Consider the following 22,762-nt stretch of genomic DNA (forward strand, 5'->3'; position numbering starts at 1 on the left):
ACCGGTGCAAAAAGCCAGAGGGAGCAGTGTGGGACCGGGCAGAGCCGAGCCTCACTTCGAGCAGACGGTGGCGGCACCGATGAAGTGGCGCCTGCGAGGGAGCAGTGAACAACCATGAATGGAAAACATCTCAAGGTGGGACGGCTGCCCTCGAATTGAACAACGCTCCGGAAGGCTTGGCTCTGTCCGTCCCTGAGGCAGGCCAGTGAGACGTGGCTTTTAACTTTATAGACTTTGTGTCCTGCCCACCCCACCACCGCACCCCCACCCCACACACACACACACAGCAGCCCCCATCCCGACCTCTCCTTATTTAACAACGTCTGCGAGCATCGCGGTCCGGTATATAAGAGCAATAACTTCGCGGATAGGTGAGCAACATCGTATAGCGCGCATCGGCCATTTTGCCCCGTGCGGCGTGTGGAAATCCAGCCAATGCCGGAAGGGAGAAACCCACTTCTTTGCGGAACATGTCTTCCTGGTTTTACCCCAACGGCGTGGCGGTCAAATACGTCCCCGACCCCTGTACGAATGGGACACGTGTCACAGTTACTGGGCCCCCAAAAGGCTTCCATGTTAATGTGATGTTTGTCACAGAGCCCTTTGGTTCCTGCCACCATCTGCTAAGCTTCCATCGTCCAAGTGTCAGCGACTTTTGAGAGGTGGCCTGGATACATCGTCTGCCCACGTGCGCATGCGGTGCGGTGCACGCTCTCTCCCCAACGCTTTCCATTCACCTTTGGTGCGATTTGATTAGTTTTTGACACAGAGTCAATTTTCCAGTCGGCAGCACAAGGAACACACTTTCCCCACACACTTTCCACAAGCGCACGCACGCACGCACACACATACACACACACACACACACACACACACACACACACACACACACACACACACACACACACACACACACACGCACACACACACACACACACACACACACACACACACACACACACATACACACACACACACACACACACACTCATCGTCCTCCGGGTCTCTTAATGGAGTCTGTGACTGATCAGAATCTCTCCACTCCTAAAATGAGAAGCAAAGCACTCTCCAGTACGCCACACACACACACACACACACACACACACACACACACACACACACACGAACACGAACACACACAGTCACTGACACATACACATACACACCAGTACAGTAATGTTTGTGCACGTGTTAACGTTGCATGGTTGCAGAGAGGTGTGTGTCCATGCACACGTGTGTGCTGTATACACTAGTAGCCATTAACACAACACACTCCCATCTCTAAGTGATGCATGAGAGGTAGCGTTTGCAACACACACACACACACACACACACACACACACACACACACACACACACACACACACACACACACACACACACACCCAGGACCCCAATGGAAGAAAGGACATTCCTTTGATATGATATTGGTTCTCTGGTCTACACAATCTGCAGGAAATCAGTGAATTTCATAGAACGAGCTTCCTTTTATTCTATATTTTGAATAAATGTTTATTGAAAGCTGTGATCCGTAACATTGATGCCCTATGCAGGTTTTGAACTCGCTAATACTGGGTGCGTTCGGATATGCGCACTGGGAGCACACTCACGTATTGGTTTGTATTGGACTCAGCGCCTTATATCCGAACGCACCCACTGAAAGCCTGTTTGGGGCAGACGATATATTGCCTTTTGAGCTTCATGCAATACCACCTGTCAACCAGTAGTGGTCCTATACCCGACCTCAGATTATAAATGTCTCAATAGAAGAGCAGGGAGACCAACTACAACCGCCACAGTTGTGTTAGTAATTTTGTATTAACATACTCTACCACACGGATTGATCAAAATAACATTTTATTCAAAGAAAACAGGTTATCGATTGCAGCTTTAACCATGAATAATACATTTTTGTGTGTAAGCAAAGTTTTTAAGCGCCTGCAGATTCCCAGTGTACCCCAATAATACCCCTGTTTTGTAGTGTTTCACCCCCCCCCAGAGCAGACCTCTGTGGATGTTTGAGGCTTGGGTGTGAATCATCTCTGTCGGGTGGAAACCTCTCCTGTTCAAAATTGTTAGATTTCAGGATTTAAATTCAAAACCCGGAAAAGTAGCAGATCTACAAGTGCGTCGAGCCTTTGGATCTGCTATTTTTTATGCTTTTGTGTGACGCTGATCAAGTAGGGCTTTGATTTACAAAAAGAAACACAAAAAGTATAATATGGAGATAAGAGGTTTCTGACCCGACAGCAACGCTTTGCAACATTTACCAGTATTTGGTTCGACCTAGCGCCATTTCTCACTGTCAGTCACACCCTGGTTCACATTCATTCAGTTACACACACATTCACCCCTGGGAGCTGCCCTGTACAACCACGGTCCTCAATTGTTGGCCACCACTAGTCTGGCCCGGTCTTTTTTTTTTACAACATTGGTGTCGTCAATTGTGCAGCCGATGAGTCCCGATTTTCGACCACTTTCAACCTGGTGTCCCTGTTTTGAGAAGATTTACAAACTCAAACTGACGCATTGTGAGCTTGTTTTGCCCTATTCATTTTGAAAAGGGTTTAAGTTCAGTTTATGTGTATTTTATATTCAATTGTATGATTAAGGTTCTTTTCATATATTGAGGTTTAACATATATACTTAATTTTAATTGTTTTGTCTATCAAATCAAGGTTTTTCAAATGGATGTCCAGATTTTGCAGTTGTTGTTTTTGTTGTTGGTTCTACAAAATATAGGTCAAAACATCGGTAATCTGTGAAAATCGGGATTGCATCGGACCCAAAACTGTGGCGTTGGTCGGGCTCTAGTTTATATCTCAGAATAGGCTTTAGAAAGGCCAGATTCTTCACGTTCAAAGACTGTTGATCATTTTGTCTTTGCGACTATAAACGTACACTCATGTGACTGCTGCTACTTTAACACACACACACAATCTCTTCACATCTAACTCAAGTGTTCTCAGAGTCTTTGGTTATTATGCAAAAGAAAGCCAAGCCGTCTACACCCGCCGTTTCAATTATCTTTGTTGTAGAGTATAATAGCGGTGTAAAGGGTTCAATCATATTAAGGCTATCATTTCAGTGATAATAATAAAACAATGATAGCTTTTGTTAAGGGCAACGATAACAAACCAAAGTGATGTGTAATTAAAATAGGTGTGATTAAAAACAAGGTCGGCGTAGAAGTCAAGGGTTGGCTTTCTTCCATGTTTAAAGCAATCGCAGTTTTATGCAGCAACGAGGCAATACTGGAACCTAAAGGAAAGAATAAGGCATTTTAAGTTCTTTCAGTTTCTGGTCCTCTTGTTCCACCAGATTTGTCCCTGTATTATATGTTATTTGATTTGATCTCTCCCTCTTTTTTTTTCAGTCAACAGAAAAAGCAATCATTTTTCATAGCGAAGTTTCTAGGTACAATATGCTGTGCCCGGTAATTGTTTTTGCCTAATGTTTATGTATTGCGGGGAAGGAGGGAGGGAGGGAGGGCTCTTCAAGGGCCAGATTGATGAGCAATGCTCTAGGGAGAGGAGACGAGGAGAGAGAGAGAGAGAGAGAGAGAGAGAGAGAGAGACACATAGACAGAGAGAGAGAGAGAGAGGGTTGAAAAGAGGATGAGAGTGGAATAGAGAGAAGCGGAGGATGAAGGAGGTTTAGGAGTTATGATACTACACCCCCCCCCCCACCCCCCCCAACCAGCCAGCATCCATCCACTTCAATGCATGCATTTTATTTGCTCCTCTGTAAGGCAGTGCTGTAAATAACAGTAGTTGGTGGTAACCCAGTGCAGAGCGCCGGCAGCCAGCTGTGTCACACTGTACTGAACTGTCTGTGTCAGATGAAGACTTTACTGTCGTCCTAAACGCACTGGTTCTAAACCTGTGGGCCGGGGCCCACTGGTGGGCCTTGAGGCTGTTGCAAGTGGGCCCCCAAATAGTTGGCAAAAACTTAGATGGGTGGGTCAGAAAAAGTTTGAGAACCACGGTCCTGAAGCAAGGAAGGCAGCAAAGTGTGTGAGGGAATGGAAATGAAGCACGGTATTAATCGGGAGCGGGACCGTAGGGGGTTCTGCCCTCTCTGTCCCTGGCTGCGTTTAGCCCACTTGAAGCCCACCGGGGGATTTCAAACCCCACCCTAATATGACTAACGACCTGAATTAAGCTCTTAAACAACCTTGAGCCGGGTCTGTTTGTCCAGTTTGACCCTCAATCCATCCCCGGGGCTGCTAAGTCCACAGCCCACTGTTTGAGAATTATTCACGAGGCGATTACATTACTTTAATTCAATGAGGCTCCTGATAAGATTTATGGAAGATTGTCAATAAACAAGAGAGATGGAGAGGAGAGGGGGGGAGGGAAGGAGAGGAGAGGGGCTCCAGGAGTTTTTTTTTGTCCAGAAAATGGATATAGCCATGAATTTTATGACACAACTGTTTCTTTTTAAGGGCTGGGATATGTGTGTGTTGCAATACTTTCTACCTAATGTGTCATGTTAAAAAAAAAGTGTCTTCAGTATCCAAACAGATGGTAAAGCAAAAAAAAAAGCAAAGAAAAAAAGAAAGAGGGAGGGATACAAGGGCTACAATATTAGTTCTAGTAATAGTTTGAATGTGCTCTGTGGGAGCACCACGTACTGTAGAGCAGACCACCTGCTGTAGTCTGAGAGATTTAGACATGTAAGAAATTAGCATAGGTGTCTGTCTATCTGCCTGTCTGCCTGTCTGCCTGTCTGTCTGTCCGTCTGTCCGTCTGTCTGTCTGTCTGCCTGTCGGCTTGTCTGTCAAACGCACAACCATCAGCTCAAATGAGTCTCTCACGCAAGTCAAGCAGACATCCCACTGCGACCCATGCAGGTGTTTTGTTAGTGCCGTTTCCTAGGGCTATGATTGAACCCCCCCCCTCCCCTCCGGCCATATCGTCCCCTGAAACTGATTACAAAGCAATGTGTTTCACTACAGACAAGCATCAGGGGCCCTTTCTTCCCTGTAACAAGCCAGCTCCACTTAACACTAGCATCTTTATTGTTGATATTTATATCTTCATATGGAACTCGGGGGAATTAACACTCCCCCCCCCTCCACTATATTTTTCTAGGTTTGTTAATGTTAAAGTAGTCCATGGCACATTACTATTATCCCATTTAAGATGTTATGCAATGAGTAATGGATTTAATATGTAGGTTAGTTTACTTGCATCCATAGTTCAATAAGGCAGATTACTGCAGTTTCCTGACCATTTTTCCCAAACCCAGATCATTTAGTTTTGTTTCCCTGGGCCATGGATGAACAGAAAAGTCGTGTATAGTGTGGGATATTATGTGATCTAGTGTTCTTGCCATTATTCATATGTTTATGTAGGAATACAGCTCATCAGTTTATAATCAAAATACAGAAAGTGTCTGTTTGCAGTGTTAGTTACCTTATTTATGTTTGTGGGAAGTTGGAATTATAAAATAAATAATAATTTAAACTTGCGGAAAGCATGCGTGTGTGTGTGTGTGTGTGTGTGTGTGTGTGTGTGTGTGTGTGTGTGTGTGTGTGTGTGTGTGTGTGTGTGTGTGTGTGTGTGTGTGTGTGCGTGCGTGTGCATGTGCGCTTGCCTCAGTACATTATAGTGGTTTGTTTGCTGTGTTTATGGTGTAGGCCTACTTAACCATATTTCAAGTGTTTGCGAGGGGTCTGGAATCAGCTTCTTCCGTCCCACCCTGTCTGCTCTATGGCCTTGGGGAGGGCGTGCGATGGGATGGGATGGGATGGAGGGATTGTTTCACCTCCAGTAATCCAGTGTGAATCACACACTATAAAGACTGATCGCCATCCATCGCCGCTCATCGACTCGATGCTTCCCCTGCTGGCATCAGAGCTCTCTTCACACACAGCTTAACCTCCCTGATGAATGCCTCTGGCTGCTCCAAAATGTTAACCTCTTAAACCCTCTATACGAAAAACGGACCTGGAGTTGCAATGCTTAATGGTGAAAATAGTGATCTACGTTCACAGTATTTTTGGCGAACCCCCCCCCCCCCCCCCAAAAAAAATAGGAATGCTGGGGTTCAAGTGGTTAAACAACATCGCGTACAGACACACACGCGCGGCTCGCACACACACACACACACACACACACACACACACACACACACACACGCACATGCACACGCACACGCACACGCACAGACACACGCACACGCACAGACACACTGCTGTGTGTGTGCGTGTATGGGTGTATGGATGCGTGCGTGCGCATGTACAGACCTGAGTGAGTTAATTGATCATCGTGTTCCACATACCACAGAAGGGGGTTTTAAATGATGGAGGTTTCCAGATTTCCCCCACTTGCTTCTATCTCTCTCTCCCCAGGGGGGCCCAACCCCACACTTCACTCCCCATTTCTCCCGAGTCAGGAACCCCTCCCTTGCTTACTGAGCGAATTGGAACTGCAGAGTAGGTCGTCTGGGGTTCTGAAGGAGAGCGAAAAAGAGCGAGCAGGGTAGGGAGGGAGGGAGGTAGGGAGGGAGGGAGGGAGGTAGGGAGGGAGGGAGGGAGGTAGGGAGAGAGAGGGAGGGAGGGAGGGAGGTAGGGAGAGAGAGAGGGAGGGAGCACAGCGCAGAAAGGCGTGTCACTATACTGTAGCTAACCGGTGTCCCCGAAGCCTCCCTTTGAAGTTCAACTTCCTCTCCCCATAACACAACTTCCCTTCAACCCAACGGCGGGGCAGGGTGTGTGCCTGTTTGTGTTTGTGTGTGTGTGTGTGTGTGTGTGCGTGTGCGTGTGTGTGTGTGTGTGCGTGTGCGTGTGCGTGTGTGTGCTCCACATGTCTCATGATCCATTTTTCTACATTCGTCAACATGTTTGTCTCTTAACCACTGTCAACCTGGTGTCCTATATGGCGAGCGTGTTATTGTAGGTGAAAATTTCCCCAATTAAAAAAGAAAAATGCGTTTCCCCAAATCCCCTCCCCCCCTCTATATTTACCCCATACATTGACTATCGACTATTTCCACTACTTGTTGTAAGAAAAAGTATATCGTCTCTGTCGGTTGGAAACCTCATACTGAATGTCCAAAACTGTTACTTTTCAGGATTCATATTCAAAAACAGCAAAAGTAGCAGATCTAGGCTACAAGCTCAAATCGAGCTTGTGGATCTGCTACTTTTGTGTGACACTGTTGTATGATAAAGTATGGCATTCATTTACGAAAAAAACTATAACAGTTAGAATATGGAGATGGTTTCTGCCCGACAGCAACGATATAGCGCTTAAGTTGGTTGAATGTGTGTGTGCATACTGTATCTCTGTGTGTGCGCCCGTCTTTGACCGAGGAGAGAGATTATTAGTGGGAGAGTCAGGGAGACTAAACTAGAGAGAGAAAGAGAGAGAGAGGGGAAAATAGAGGATAAATCAGAGGCCAAATCAATGGGCGCCGGTCCCTGGGCACAAAGCAATAAACTCCATTAACAAGGTGCAACCACATTAACTGGGGGAGAGCGGTCAAAAGGATGAATATTGATATTGAAACCAACCGTGTGTTTTATTAGAGCCTTTATTTTTCTAACACTTCGCCCCCCCTGTGTGGGAGCTGGGGTTTGCCTGTTACGTGTGTGTGTGTGTGTGTGTGTGTGTGTGTGTGTGTGTGTGTGTGTGTGTGTGTGTGTGTGTGTGTGTGTGTGTGTGTGTGTGTGTGCACGTTGCTTTGAGCTGGAGTCCCTTCACCACATCTGCAATGCAGCAGAAAACACAAAAAAGAGAGCGAGACGGAGGAAGAGAGGGGGCTCACGTGCTTTGATGAAAGAGTGATGCCACCGAACAGATATTCTCTCTTTTGTGGGGGGCTTTGTTAAAGAAAGGGCTTTTGTGTAGGAGCCCAGAGTGAAGGAACCCCCCTACCCCCACCCCCACCTCCCTTGGTATTAGCTAACAGATAGGGACTATAGAATCAGCCAGGTTTTTTTTTTTTCTTCGTTTAAAGGCACACCCAAAAAGCCCAGGCACATCTGCAATGCACATACTGCAGACCTGCACACAGCCAAGCCAGTGCACATGTGGCTAAATAGGGTGATCTTTATGTACAAATCCAGAGTGTGAAAATTGACCTATAATGGTTCACTTTTACAATCTCGGGATTTTGGTCACCAGAGAAAATGTTGTCACTGTAAGTTTCCGACAATCGCAAAAAGAAACTTTGAGACCGTTTTTTTTTATCCTAAAAACGTCAACAACTGTAGATGTTTGTATTATTTCAAAGTACATTATAACTAAGGGCGTATTATTAACTATTCTGTCCAACTGCAACTTGAATGGCACTGAATGGCAGTGGCGGTCTTGGAGCTTTGGTGCGGCGCCTCACCCTGGGGGCCCCTCACTCTGGGGCTCCTCACTGTAGGGGCTCCTCACTCTGGGGCTCCAACTCGCTGCCGCCTGCCTTGCAATGTTGACATGCAACGTATGAGTGGTTTGGCAGAAACTTACAGCGGAAATGTTTCTTCTCTGGTGATTGGGTCGGGAGTTTACTGGGAACCCGCCAGTAACCCCCCCCCCCCCCCAACTACTTAATGTACACCCATTGTTATGTTGGTGGCGTTACACTGTAAACCGGTGGTTCTCAAAGTGGGGTCTGGGGACCCCCAGGGGTCCTTGAGGGGGTTCCAGGGGGTCCCCAGCTAAATGAGTAAATTTAACTTTAACCCTATATACTTCGGCTATTTGAAAGTAGCCGATCCACATGCTCACAACGTGTCACGATGCAACGTGTCGTGAGCTTCAATCTATACAAGCTCTCTATCTTGTAGAAAACAAAAACAAACATTTTGAATATTTTTGAAACATTTTAACAACACAAATCTTGTATGGGGGTCCCTGGCACAAAATATTTTCAGATGGGGGTCCACGGCCAAATATATATTAATTTGGGGGTCCTTGAAATGAAAAGGTTTGAGAACCACTGATGTAAACTATGCTATACAAAAAAGAAAGAAAGTATTGTTATTAAAAAAAAGAGCAAAAAAAAGTGTATTTATTTATTTTTGTTAAGGAGTCAAGGATTGTGTAGATGTGTATACACAGATTGTGCTTTGGGTCTTTCTCAGTATACACTAAGTATTGTGTGACTCTTGTAAAAGAAAACAATTTGAGAAAATCTCAGTGGATCCAGAAGGGAATGTGTGACCCTACTATGGTATACCTCCTGATGCCCTCTGTGAAACATTGTCCGTCTGTCCACCACACGTGTCCGTTGACTTGGTTTGTTCATCTTCGCTGTTTGAGTACATGTCTGTGACTTTGCCCCCCCCCCCTCGCCCCACTGCAGGACATCAAAAAGCCTGATTTATACTCACGGACCTTGAAACCCACTCTACTCTAGAAACGGACTTAAGTTACAACTGCACTTGGATTGCTTTTTCCCGTCTATACCAAACCTCTTCACCAAAAATAGACGATCTACAAGATCACAATGCGTCGCGTTGTGAGCTTGTAGATCGGCAATTTTTGGCTAATGCCCCCCCCCCCCCCCTAGAATATGGATGCTGGGGGTCAAGTGGTGGTTAACCCCTGAAACCATGAGAATCCTCTGCCACACACCTGTCGATGGGAGACTGACTGACTGACCTTCATCGTTTTGAACGGGATTGGACTTTATTGGCTCACAAGGCAGCATGTGGACTGCTCACTCACCGTCTGTCTCTCTCTCATCTGAGCGCTATACACACAAAGAGTTAAGCTACCTGTGTGTGTGTGACTGTGTGTGTGTGTGTGTGATGCAGTGATCAACTCTCTGACATTGGATTTGATTTCTTTATTTTGTACTGCATGGACGATCCAAGTTATTGTGATAAAAGGTCTTCCAGGAAAAAGAAAAACAAAGAGACTGGTTTTAAGGAAATCCCATAATCTTATTTTCTTCTCTTGTCTTCCAAAGGCAAAAACAAAAAAGAGTGCTTCAGTCTTCCAGCTATACAAAGCCACAACAATGACACTATTTTTCTACACAAAACAATAAATACGGGCAAAAAAAAAGAAAATAATAATAATACATTATATCTCTATATACAAATATATCCATGCGAATGTGGGTTCGGGGCGCAATACATCCCCCTGTCACTGTCAAGGTGGTGTGACACGACTCCATCATCATCATCTTCATCATCATCATCGGATGGAGGCAGGATGATGCGAGGAAGGTCAACCGATATGAATGAGACATGAGCCTGAGACAGGTGCAGGGGGGCTGCCAGTTGTGCGCGCCTGAGCGAGGAGACACAGACGGACGGGACAACAAGCATGCATGCGCCAATCATTTACTGGACACCTTCAAAGAAGAAGAAGAAGAAAAATAAAGTCTTTACCCCCAATATTTACTCTCCCGCCCCCTTCGCCCCCCATCCCTCTCCACACAACTCTCCAGCCCCTCCCCCCCGACCCAGCCCACCTCCCCTTGTCTCTGCATTTGCAATATGATCTGTATTTATTTCTATAATATCTTACACAAAGTCAAGGGAGACATATTATTGGATATAATTGAATAAAACAAACTAATATATTTGTATGATTGTAACCACTGGTCTCATGTGCATTTCCTTGAGTGTTTGGATGTCTTTTCTACATAGAGCAGTGGTTTGAAGTCTTTATACCTTGCAGCCCCCACACACACACACACACGCACGCACACGCACACACACATACACACACACACACACACACACACACACACACACACACACACACACACACACACACACACGTGCATGCACTCACACATGCACGGACGCACACACAACACTTGTGTTTTTTTAAACAAGGTAGCCCCTTAAATACTTCTCATACAACGAATAGTTAAGTAGCTGATCTACAAGCTACTTTGTGAGCTTGTATATCAGCTGATAATTTTAGCTGTTTTGAGAAACTTTTTTAAAACTCTTGAAAAATACAGACACATTTTTGATAATATAATGTCCCAAAAAAGCAAGTTATGATTTTGATCAAGTTATGATGTTTAACATTTTGTGGTTTGATTGATTGAAATCTTTATTAGGCAAAGGAATGTAAAACAACACAGTTACATTTATAATACTTTTGTCTAAAAGGTCCGACCAAAAAAGTCCTTGCGGACTTGTTTCCGTTGGGGTCCTTGGGTTACCTTTGTGCATGTCATTATAGCCAACGCCTTGTAGATTGGCTATATACAAAGTATAAAATGTGGCTCAAGTTTAACTAAAAAACAAAAAACATTATTACTTGAATAACCAGGTCTCAAGTTCCCTTACTGAATACGATGATTACTTTGAATTGTGTTTTTGTCACTTTGCTTCCTGAATTTCAATCTTGAAGTTATAAGCAAATTTAACACGTTTTTGCAATTGTCATCATCTGCAAACTAGTCTAATTAATCACATAACTGTGCCACTTACCAAGAGTGTGATCTTTCCAAAGGAGTCTTGATTTGAAGTCATACATTAGCCGTTTATCACGTTGACATTCCATGCTTTAAAGCTTTTCTGAATCAAATCCGTCCAAATGAGTTTAGATTTTTCCCTGGACTGATGTCTGACAGCGAGCTGGAAGAAATATCTGAGTTTGAGTGATTGTCAAGAAGAGTTTTATTTCCGCCTTTGATATGTGCCTTGGTTGTGTGAACTGTTAATAGTTAGCTTCTATCGTAATTAAATTGGCAGAGAGCCAAATGGCACTGACAGTGAGTGGGTCACACTGTTAAGCTTATAGACAGAGATTCTGCAATTTGTTCGGGTATTCTGAGTGAAACGGCATGCTTGTTCAAGCAAAACACACAGGCAGGAATGTGAAGTACAACATTTGCTGGGGTAAAGGCAAAGAAAACGAGAGGAGAAGCACAAATGTCACTGTGCAACTACTTTATCGGTGAGAAACTGATCCATTGCCTCCAGCCTACATTAACTCACATGAACCATGGTGTTCCTATTCTGGGGCCAAACACTCAGCAAAAATAGCGTATCTACAAGCTCATAACGTGTTGTTTTGCAATGCCTTGTGAAATTGTAGATCGGCTATTTTTGCCGCAGATATTTGGTATGAATTAAGGAGAAGGCCTGGGATAGACCCCTGAGGGACTCCGGTCAAAGAATATAGGTTTTAAATTGCTAAAGAAATGTACTTGGTGAATTTTCTGTCATTCTGCCAGTTGCATCGTTGTCATTTCTCCTCAATTATCATTGGCATGACAATGTCTGCATCACTTTAGTGAGAATGGCCAGACAAATAATCCATATGATATGACAAACTCCTGGCTGCTAATACCCTGAGGAAGAATGACACCGACACAGCCCTCCAGTCAAACACATGCTACTGTAATGAATGATAGAATGCTTCTGGCAGACACACACCAGCATTATGCTCACCCTGAATCAATTGGTTGGCACTGGTAAATTCATCCTAAAACTGGGGTTTGTCTTCTTTATATGGTTACTGTAATTAACAGGTAATCATCAATTCTATCTTAAGACAGTGACACCTGTGATCCACGAGCCAACTGAAGCAGAGGACAGTTGGTTTCATGCCCTGACCATATGCACACACAAAAAAAATTGGTTCCTCATCGGTTTCCTTCTGTGGTGCTTTGGGTTGGTTGAGGACGGTGCTATATAGCATTGTTCCCCAAACTATTGGTTTGGTCTGATCCATTTTCAGGTCACAGACCCATTTTTATGGGTCACGAGTAAATATATTTTTATGTGTACTTGTAGATTGGCTATTTTCACTAGTTTGGGTCCCGGGGAAACACCTAATTTGGCTTTTGGGTCTTGACCTAAAACGTTTGGGAAACACTGCTACGTAGAACTGCTGCTGTACAAATAAGCTGTTCGGTCCCTATGGTTCTTTAAAGATTCTCTACTCTTCAGCTTAGTTTAGAATAGTCCTTAGTCAATAGCACCATTTGACAAAGGTGCTATATACAGTAGCACCTTTAAGATAGGTGTTATATAGCACCAAAAGAGGTTCCTACGGAGACCCTTAAGGCTAGCAGAATTTGTTTTTAAGTTGCGGTAAAGTCATATATGATGCGGCCACGACTTATTAACTTGTGCGCACAAGATCCTTAAGTTGATCCCACTCCTTATTTATCATTTCTTTATCCAATAGCCACATTGATTGATTCAAGTGAATAATAGCTTCAACCCAAAGCCTTTTGTGATGAAATGTCCATATCTTTAGTATTATTCTGGCTGTGGTAACCTTCCCATGTCTGCCAAGACCTGTCGGTCTATTCTAACTCAGTGGCAGACTGGCAGTGGGCTCTGGGGTCCCCCAGGTAGCAAAATTAATATACACAGTAGCACCAAAACCTGTTTACTTCAGCTATTTGAAAATAGCAGATTTACAAGCTCACAATTCGCTTGTAGGACATTTTTAGAAAAATCGTGAAAATAAAATAGAATATTTTTTTCTTTTAACACAAATCTTCTCAAAATGGAGGTCCCTGCCTGGCACAGAATCTCTTCAAATGGGGGTCCACTGCAAAATACTTATCAATGACAAGCAAATGTTTGAGAACCAACTGATAAGAAAATAATATTGGCTCTAAGTCTGTTGGACATAAAGGTAGTAAGTGAATTTATTTGGTTTAAATAAAGTTGTCTTAGTTTTTACCATGCGCCATAATGTCCACAAAGCATTGTGATAGTATTTTATTTATTTATTCTGTATCCTGTGTGTTCTCTCTCCTGATTGGATAACATTGGAGCAGGAATTAATATTTTCTGTGTATTAAAAAGCTGGAGAGACAGGGAGTTACTAGTTACTGACTATTGTAGCCTAATGATTACTAGCAGAATATAGAGCTATTTAACATGTCTTTTTTTTTACAAATAAATATCACTTACCCTACCTTTAAAAACAAAACCAGAACCTTTCATAAAATATTATAGATAGGCCATTAGGCCTAGTATGTGTGTAATCCATAGAGTTATGGTGTAACCTCTCTTTAAGTAAAGCCAGTGGTATAAAAAGTAAGTAGGAAGTACTTTTTTTTTTTTAAAACTCTTTATTTTCAGAAGTTTTATCAAACAATACATACAATCAAATAAAAAAAACAACAGAAAAACAGCAGTAGAAATAAAACATACAGGTAAAAAACAAAAACAGAACAGAAATAAATAAATAATAGAGGTCATGGGACATTTGGTACTAGTAATAATAATAAGACTGAGACATGTTGACAATATTGAAGATCAAATACAAAATACAATATACCACAGGGAGGATACAAACCTCATCAAGGATCTGGCTCGCTATCTAAATAGTCCAGCCACTTCCCCCATCTTTTTTCACCCCTTAAGTACAATTTTGAGTTTTTTTTTTTACTTTACTGGAGTCTTTGTTATTATTTCAAAACATACAGATTCACCACTTCACCATATTGGCCATAGATATGATATTGGCCATTTGAAAATAGCCAATCTACAAGCTCACAGTGCATCGGGATGCGCCGCATTGTGAGCACTTTTACTCAAGCAAATTTTGAATTCCGGGCTTTTACTTGTAACAGAGTATTTCTACATTGCAGAATAGATACTTTAACTTTAGTAACACACGTGAGTAATAGCCTACTTCTTCCAGTAAAGCCCATGCATGCAGGCAGCAGCAGAGCCAGCAGTAGGTCTGGTCCTGCCCCGCCCTCCCTGTGGGGGGTAATGTGAGCGGACAGGACAGCCGTTGGCCTGACTGTCTGAGTGACACACGACAACAACTCTCTCACAGTCTCAGGACTGAACAAGAAGAAGTCTCATGCCAGGATAGTCGCACTGTGTAGGGGGAAACGACACCATAATAACTCGGATTTACAGGGAGCGAAGAGAAGCGGAGTTTTCTCAGGGCGACTTGTTGGAGTTCGGTTCAGCCGCCCGTCCGTCGCCATGAAGAACCTGGACGTGTTGCTGCTGGCGTGTTGCGTGTGGAGCCTGTGCGCTCCGGGAGGTGAGTAATAACCGTAAAGTAGGCTACTGTGTACTTAGCCCGCCCCTGATACATGACTGTCATATATTACGATTACGTGACAGACAGTCATGGATGAACTTCAAGCTGGTGTTTGCACTTTCTCCCCCTTTGGCCCGTACATCTATAAACGCTCAGATTTCAAATATAAAGTGCTAACCCCATGGCCACGGATGTTAGGATTCTGTACGGGCCCTCGGTGTGATGCTAAGTGTGTGGCCATGAAGGTGGGCTCAGGCAGGTCACAGGTGTGCAGGAAATCAGTGGTTCTCAACCTTTTCAGGCCGCAACCCCCATCCCCCCTCCCCAAAATAATCATATTTGAAGTGGGGACCCCTCAAAATAATCACATTTGAACGGGGGACCCCCCAAAACAACCATATTTGAAGTGGGGACCCCCAAAACAACCATATTTGAACAGGGAACCCCCTACCCTGACAAGCACTTGGAAGTGTAGGAGTTGAGGCATTACATTTAGTTTGACTCAGTTCCACAGATACATATTGTGACAATAGCTGATGTTTGACTAGTTTGCATGGTATAGTTTGATGATTACTTTTGATGTGGTCTTTTCTTTTCTCTAGGTATTTAAAAGGTCTTAAAAGTCCTTAAATTGTCACTTTACTGTCATCTGGGACCCCCCCCCCCCCCCAAACCTTGTGGGCCTATAGGTTGAGAACCACTGACATAGAGGAACTGCAACACAGAACACAGTACTTACTACTAACCACTTTCAACCTGACCTATTTTGGGCATCTAATTTTGACAATTTTGACAATTTTGACAAGTGACAATTAGACAAAAAAAATCCAAAATAGCAGAAGTAAGCAGGTGGTTAAGAGAAAGCCTGTGTATTTGAGCATTTTAGTCAGTGGACTCATTCGTCATTCCCCTTTTTAGAGTTCACCTTGATTGATCACTGTTCATTACAGTCAAACAGCACCCACAGGGACTGATCCGTTTAAAACCAAGTCAAACATCCCGCTGAGAGTCAGCTTTGTCAGCTGTAAAGGACCTAGAATGTCACACCTTATGAATGGAACTATTTGTCCTTGTAGTTTTTTTTACAATAACTTTGATAGCAGTGGATCACTCACATAAAAAAATCTAAACCCCCAGGGGTCTATTACGGACCCTCTATTTTCCCTCTGTACCTAATATCATTGCCGAAAATAGCCGATCTACAAGCTCACAGTTGTGATGAGCCAAGTTTTGTAGATCTTCTATTTTCGCTGAATGGCCACAGAATAGGGACGCTAGGGTTCACATGGTTAACTCTGAAAGGGTCAATTCTACTCTCAGAGTTCAATGAACACTCCACATTTGACTGTGTGCAATAGGCTGGGATTGTGCCATCATGTAGGAAATAAAACAACAGGCAAGACATTCTATCATACAGAAGGTTACTCTCCTCTTCCTCTGCTTCCATCTTCTGTCTTTTATTTAATTCCATCCTCTTTTCCCATTCTTTAGACTGAGTGACACAGTGTTTGTTCACCTGTTAGACCTTTTCTTTCAACCTTTATTTAACCCAATAAGACCTGAGGCAGATTCTACAAATGCCTTCTAAATCAGTGGTGCCAAGGAGCCCCAAATTGATATGTATTTGGCCGCAGACCCCCCCATCTGAAATTATTTTGTGCCAGGGACCCCCAGAAGAGAAGATATTTATGATTTAAAAAAAATACATACAAAATAGCAGATATACAAGCTCGCAGCCCAGCACGAAGAACCACTGTTCTAAATCCTAATAGTTTTCTGAAAATGTTGCTTGTTAAAGCAACATCATTAGGCTACAATAGTCAAAAAAATGTTTAAAATGTTCCTTCCTTTTCAGGGTGGCTGAGTTACAACTTAACTACAGCATTTGTTAAAAAAAACTAAAACAACTGCAGTTAAACATTATTATAAAACATTTTGCTGCTTGTACCCCAACATTTCTGTATGAGACTATGAGTAAGTGGCAAAATAATAAACCCTTCTTGATTCCTCATTATAAATCAAGTTGTGAAACTGCCTCAGTGGCAACAATGAGTCAATGTTGGCTAAACGTCGTTGCAAGGTTAAGTCAGACGTTTCTAATCAATCTGTACTTTAAAATCCATTAAATAGCAATAACAATACCTCCCCCGAGACCATTTGCTGCATGTCACTCCCCTGTTCTTTTCTCTCTCTCTCTCGCTCTCGCTCTCGCTCTCTCGCTCTCTCTCTCTCTGTGTGTTTCATGTCTGTCTGCATACTGTGCCTGTCAATAAAGGCTCAGAAAGACCGCAAAATAACCAAAAGTCAGGAGAGGGGGATGGAGAGTCTGCCACCTCAAGATTCGCTACCTACAGCACTGGTTCTCAAACTCTTTCATGTCAAGGACCCCCAAATGATATTTGGTTGCGGACCCCCATCTGGAAATGCTTGGTGCCACGCCACCGTTTCTTTTCAAATAGTCAATGTATATTTTCTAGGTTTAGAAACATTAGCTGGGGACCCCCTGGAACCCCCTCAAGAAGAACGCTTGGGGATCCCTAGTCCCAACTTTGAGAACCGCTGACCTGCAGTATGAGAGTTTGACTTTTTTTCCAGCCATTACTGTATTTGTTGTTTGTTGTGTCCATTCTTTTATTTGATGGTTCAAGTTCAACTACCATTCCCCACAAACACCCTGAACCATGGGATCCATACCCCAGAATATGCATGCTATTAGGGGTTCAAGTGGTTAACAAAAGTGGCATTTTAAGTTTTAAGCACATTTTTTTTTTTTTTTCTTTAATAATTTTTATCCCACGATTTTGTAACCCATATTTTTTCACCCAGTGCCAATTGCCTATGTAATCCTGGGCGCTACTCTCCCTCTGCCAGCCTAGGGAGAGCCCAAGCTGAAGCTCATGCCTCCTTCAATGCATGAGGAGCAAGCAGGCCGCTTCTTATCACCTGACAGGGGGGAGGTTCCCTGGTTTAGACGTAGCGCGTGGAAGGAACACGTTATTCCAACCAGTTCCTTTCCCCTCCATCAGGCGCCCTGGCTGACCAGGGGGAGGCAGTATAGTGACCAGGATTACTGCATGTTTTTGTGAGGGTATTAACTACCCTGGGAGACACGGGGAGAACATGCAAACTCCACACAGAAAGGCCCTTTCACCAACCCCACCTTGGGTATGGGCACTAATGACGCGGAGGAGAGAACACGCCCACAGCGTCCCCGGCGGGAATTGAACCCAGGACCTTCTAGCTGTGAGGCGACAGCGCTACCGACTGCGCCACCGTGCCCCCAAGTTTTAAGCACATTTTAATTTTGATAACTTTTGCCACAATAATCATGACATGTAATTTTCATATGGTCCCATCCCTACCCTGGAACTAGGATGGTTCCTCTTTCCACTCGCTATAGTTCCAAACAGCTCTTTTCTTGACTGCTAACTCTTTTTTTTTCACACACACACTATTTTTTGTTAGGGTTAGTATTATGGAGCATAACCACTTGAATTCCAGCATCCATATTAGTCTGGATGGAAGATTAGCTAAAAAATATATAGATTTGAGGTACAAATGTTACAAAAGTTACAAATGTTCGCTTCAAAATATATATATATATTCAAAGATTTGCTCACATTTTCAATATTTTTCAAAAATAGCAGATCTACAAGCTCATAGTGGGCACAGAGTGCCACATTATGAGCTTGTACATCTGCTATTTTTGAATAGCCAAATAAATCTTAAAATGACATAGATGCGTTCCCGGATTGAATGGGTTAACATCTTTGATTGATTGAATACTTTATTAGTCAGAAATGTAAACAGCACGAGGTCGGCAGTGAATGACACTCCTTTCCTTTCTATGGGATTTAGCTGATAGATGGTTTTTCAGGCCTGGTTTGAAAGAAGCCAGTGGCAGTGATCCAATTTTTTTAAAGGGATGGTGTCTGGGCATTCCACATTTTGGTGGCAGAGCAGTAGAATGAGAATTTTCCCATGTTTGATCTATAACTGGGTGGTACCAGATCGTTGTCACTCCTTCTAGTGTTGTGGCTGTGGGCGTCACTCACTTTGGAGAAGTACTTAAGTCAGGTTAGAGGGTATTGAGGGCACAAGTCACAAGTGGGCCCATTTCCGACTCAAATCAGCAGCTCTGCCTCAAGTGGCCAAATAAGCGAAGTCCTTAGTCATGTCAAATACTTTTTACTTAATTCTAGCTCAGGGTACCGAGTCAATTTAGCGGTAGTAACAGTATTAAATGATAAGTCCCCTCTCCTTCTTTTGCCTCTCTCTCACACGCACACACACACACACACACACACACACGCACACGCACACGCACGCGCACGCACACGCACACGCACACACTTTACAATTTAGGTATTTAGCAGACGCTCTTATCCAGACTCCAGAGCAACATTGGAGTGAAAGGGTTGAAGCCTAGTCAAGAAATGACAGGGTAAATGGTCACATAAATAGAGTGCAATGAAAACAATTAAGTCTCACACACACACACACACACATATACCCTTTGTTAACGAGTGCAATTTATAGTCTCACTCCCAGACGCAGACAGCCATTTAGTTTCTCCTCTTGTTTCCTCATTGCCAGACAGGACAATTTAGAGGTGGGTTGATAATTATTCAAGTTATTGCTGTCAGCTCCCTTATGCAGATCTAGTAGTATAGTGCCTCCTTGGCAGCAGAGCGATGTTGCTTGTATGCATTTCTATTTGATTATTTAAAAAACGAAATCAATTTGAATAAAATATTATTTTTATTCCTTTTTTTTCTTATTTCTTGTGAGCTTGTGAATCGCAATTTTTGCACGACACCGTTGTATGACGAAGTATACTACAGGGCTACCGGGGTCCCCCAGGGTTCTATACTTAAGTTGAGTGTGTAATTCAACTTCTGGAGGAACCCTGTAAACTGCCTGACCCACCTAGACAGCTTCAGTATATTTTCTTATATTAGCAGGTTGCTCAAAGTAGCTGTACTTTGCTCAAAAGGCTAAGTTGAGCCCCCTCCTTTTTCCCCTCTACACCATCTCTTCACCAAAAATCCTAGTCCTAGCGACCACCTCCCTAGTAGTACCCCTTCTTTTCGGCCGCCATGCGTCACCTGGCCTAGCTAATGGAGGTGCCTTACCGGGTGATGGTTGTCATTTATTCCTGTCAGGCCTGATCCCGGAGGGGCCACCGCTGTGCCAGGCGTGATGAATGCTGCGTCACCAGAGCCGCTGATTATAAACGCTTCCAACCTTCCAGCATGGGAAGACGGGAAACGCACAGTTATGCCAGCGGGCGTGGGGTCATTCTGTCTGGACAGGGTCCTGCTTCACAGGGCTGGTGACAGTCAGGCACTCACAAGGCTGTCAATGTCTGTGTACAAACAGTATGCTAGGTCCTGCCAACTCCACAGAATTTTATTAAATTAATCAATCAATCAATCAATCAATCAGTTGTCTGATTATCTGTCTGTCTGTACGTACAGTATTTAGCTATTTGACATTTAGCGGCCGCAGCCATTCTGTGGTGGCGACAAAATGAAGAAATGAGATGGCTGCGGTCAACAACATCCCCTGATAACGAATGGACACTCAAGGCCCAATAATGTATCACAAATACGTCAAAATCCAACTATTGCCTGATATGGCCAGTTTTTATATTTGGCTATTTTCATAAATCCTTCATAAATCGTAATCGAGGCAAAAGTTTGAAATAACAGCAATATTGATTTGAAGTCATATCGCCCAGCCCTACACTCCGTCCTACCATCCTATTGTTGATTAATTGAATACATAGGACCACAATGGAAACACGTTTTTTTGTATCTGCGTGTACCTTGTGCCGTTTACATTTCTGACTAATAAAGTATTCAATCAATCAATGAAAAACCATCCCGTTTGTCTTCCTGTGCCTGCAGACACAACGGAGGGAATGAACACTCTGATGAAGAAGCTCTTCTCCAACTATAACATGAAGGTGCGGCCCGCTCCCACCGCAACACACAGGGTGCCAGTCCGGGTGGGCATGATCCTCTCCTCCTTTGTCGGCCTGGTAAGGGACCACACACACACACACACACACACACACACACACACACACACACACACACACACACAGACACACAGAGAGGTGGAAAAAGTACTCACATTTTTTATTTAAGTAAAAGTATCAATACTGCAATGTAGAAATACTCTGCTACAACTTACAAGTAAAAATTCTCATTATACAGAATGTCGCATTTCACAAGTTTTCAAAAGTTTTCAAAGAAAATAGCAGATGTATGTTCTCTGCAGAACCCCATCTGAATTTATATTTCAAATATATTCCAAATATTTAACTTTTTCAAGATCTTTTTGAAAATAGCAGATGCGACTCGTTGTGAGGTTTAAAGTGCTCATGTAGCTTAGTCACTTCTTTGACCTGGCTGCTTATTTATCACACAATCTGGCAACAGTACACATGATGGTCACAAAGAGAAGTCCAAAGCGCTTCAGCCAGTTGAAGGTAGAAGGGCTCCGTGCTCAACAGAGACAACTTGAATAAGAAGAATAATACCAGGGCACTTCAGGAGTGACTACCCAGATAAAATGCTCACTGGAACACTCGACTGGGTCTGCACCTTTTATCATTGTGCAGGGCTGACTGACGTTTCGACTTCCTCAGAGTCAAACGGGTATTTGGGTAGTCTCTTTTGAAGTGCCCAGGTATTTTCCTCCTTTACTTTCTCACACACACACACACACACACACACACACACACACACACACACACACACACACACACACACACACACACACATTTTCCAGTGCGTGACATCGCCCAGTACAACTAAGTATAAAATAGGTTACCTGGCATGATGTGTACACTAAGTGAGTCAGTAATATTTTATATACTGCACATAGGTCCTTTCTTAAAACAAAGTTGCAAAGTGCGTGCTGCACAGGATGCAGATACGGTACAGAAATAAACAACATAATAAAACATACAGTATACATATTCAGTTAATAAATAAATGACAGCCCCCTTTGCAGGGAAGGCAAGTGGGTAGAGAAGGTTGAAGCCCTTTACACACTCAGCTGATCTAACAGTGAGGCCTGTTCCAGAACTCAATTATCAATTTGACAGATGAACTTTCACTTGTATAGTTGAGTAACATCTGTACTGGGGGTTGAGTACTTTGTCCACCACAGGGTGTGATGATTGACCTTGTTGGTCAGACGATCTGAGTGGCCGAGAGATGGAGTACCGATGCAAAAGTTTTGACCTTGTGTACATGGCCTTTTACAGAATGTGATAAGCCAGGTTCCCAAATGTTTGAATCCATTCAATCTGGGAACGCATCTACAAATGTCTTCTAAATTCTAACAGTTTTCTGAAAACCGTATATTGTTATAATATCAGTGGTTCTCAAACCTTTTCATGTCAAGGACCACCCAAAATGATATGCATTTCATCTAAAAATATTTTGTTCCAGGGAATGTTTGCTTTAAAAAATATATATTCAAAGATTTGCACAAATGTTCATGGTTTTTCAAAAATACAGAGTGCTGCGTTATGAGCTTGTAGATCTGCTATTTTTGAATAGCCAAAGTATAAAATAATGGCTATAGCTAAAATCTAAAATGACACAGATGCGTTCCTGGATTGAATTGGGTTAATTTCTAGGACCCTAATTTTGTTGCATTAGGCCACGGACCCCCACATAACTCTGAAAGTGTACAAATGGAACCAAATGGACCCATTTATGATAAGCAGGTTCTAATCTATTCTATACTTTTAATGGGGAGCCAATGAAATGTTGTGAGGAGTGTGAAGTGGAATC

At 43.2% G+C, this 22,762-nt stretch overlaps 1 protein-coding gene across 1 annotated transcript in view; it reads left to right on the plus strand.

The window, feature by feature from the left end:
- The first annotated feature begins 14,694 nt into the window (after positions 1 to 14,694).
- The window catches only part of chrnb1 (cholinergic receptor, nicotinic, beta 1 (muscle)), a 47,979-nt gene continuing 39,911 nt past the window's right edge, over positions 14,695 to 22,762 (plus strand). The window contains exons 1-2 of the mRNA XM_084042961.1: positions 14,695 to 14,945; positions 20,858 to 20,991. Of these exons, the coding sequence (XP_083899087.1) occupies positions 14,885 to 14,945; positions 20,858 to 20,991 (195 nt within the window). The 5' untranslated portion in view covers positions 14,695 to 14,884. The remainder of the gene's footprint in view (positions 14,946 to 20,857; positions 20,992 to 22,762) is intronic.

Source organism: Gymnoscopelus microlampas (assembly GCF_963454915.1).
Source record: "Gymnoscopelus microlampas genome assembly, chromosome: 19".
Classification (NCBI taxonomy): Eukaryota; Metazoa; Chordata; class Actinopteri; order Myctophiformes; family Myctophidae; genus Gymnoscopelus; species Gymnoscopelus microlampas.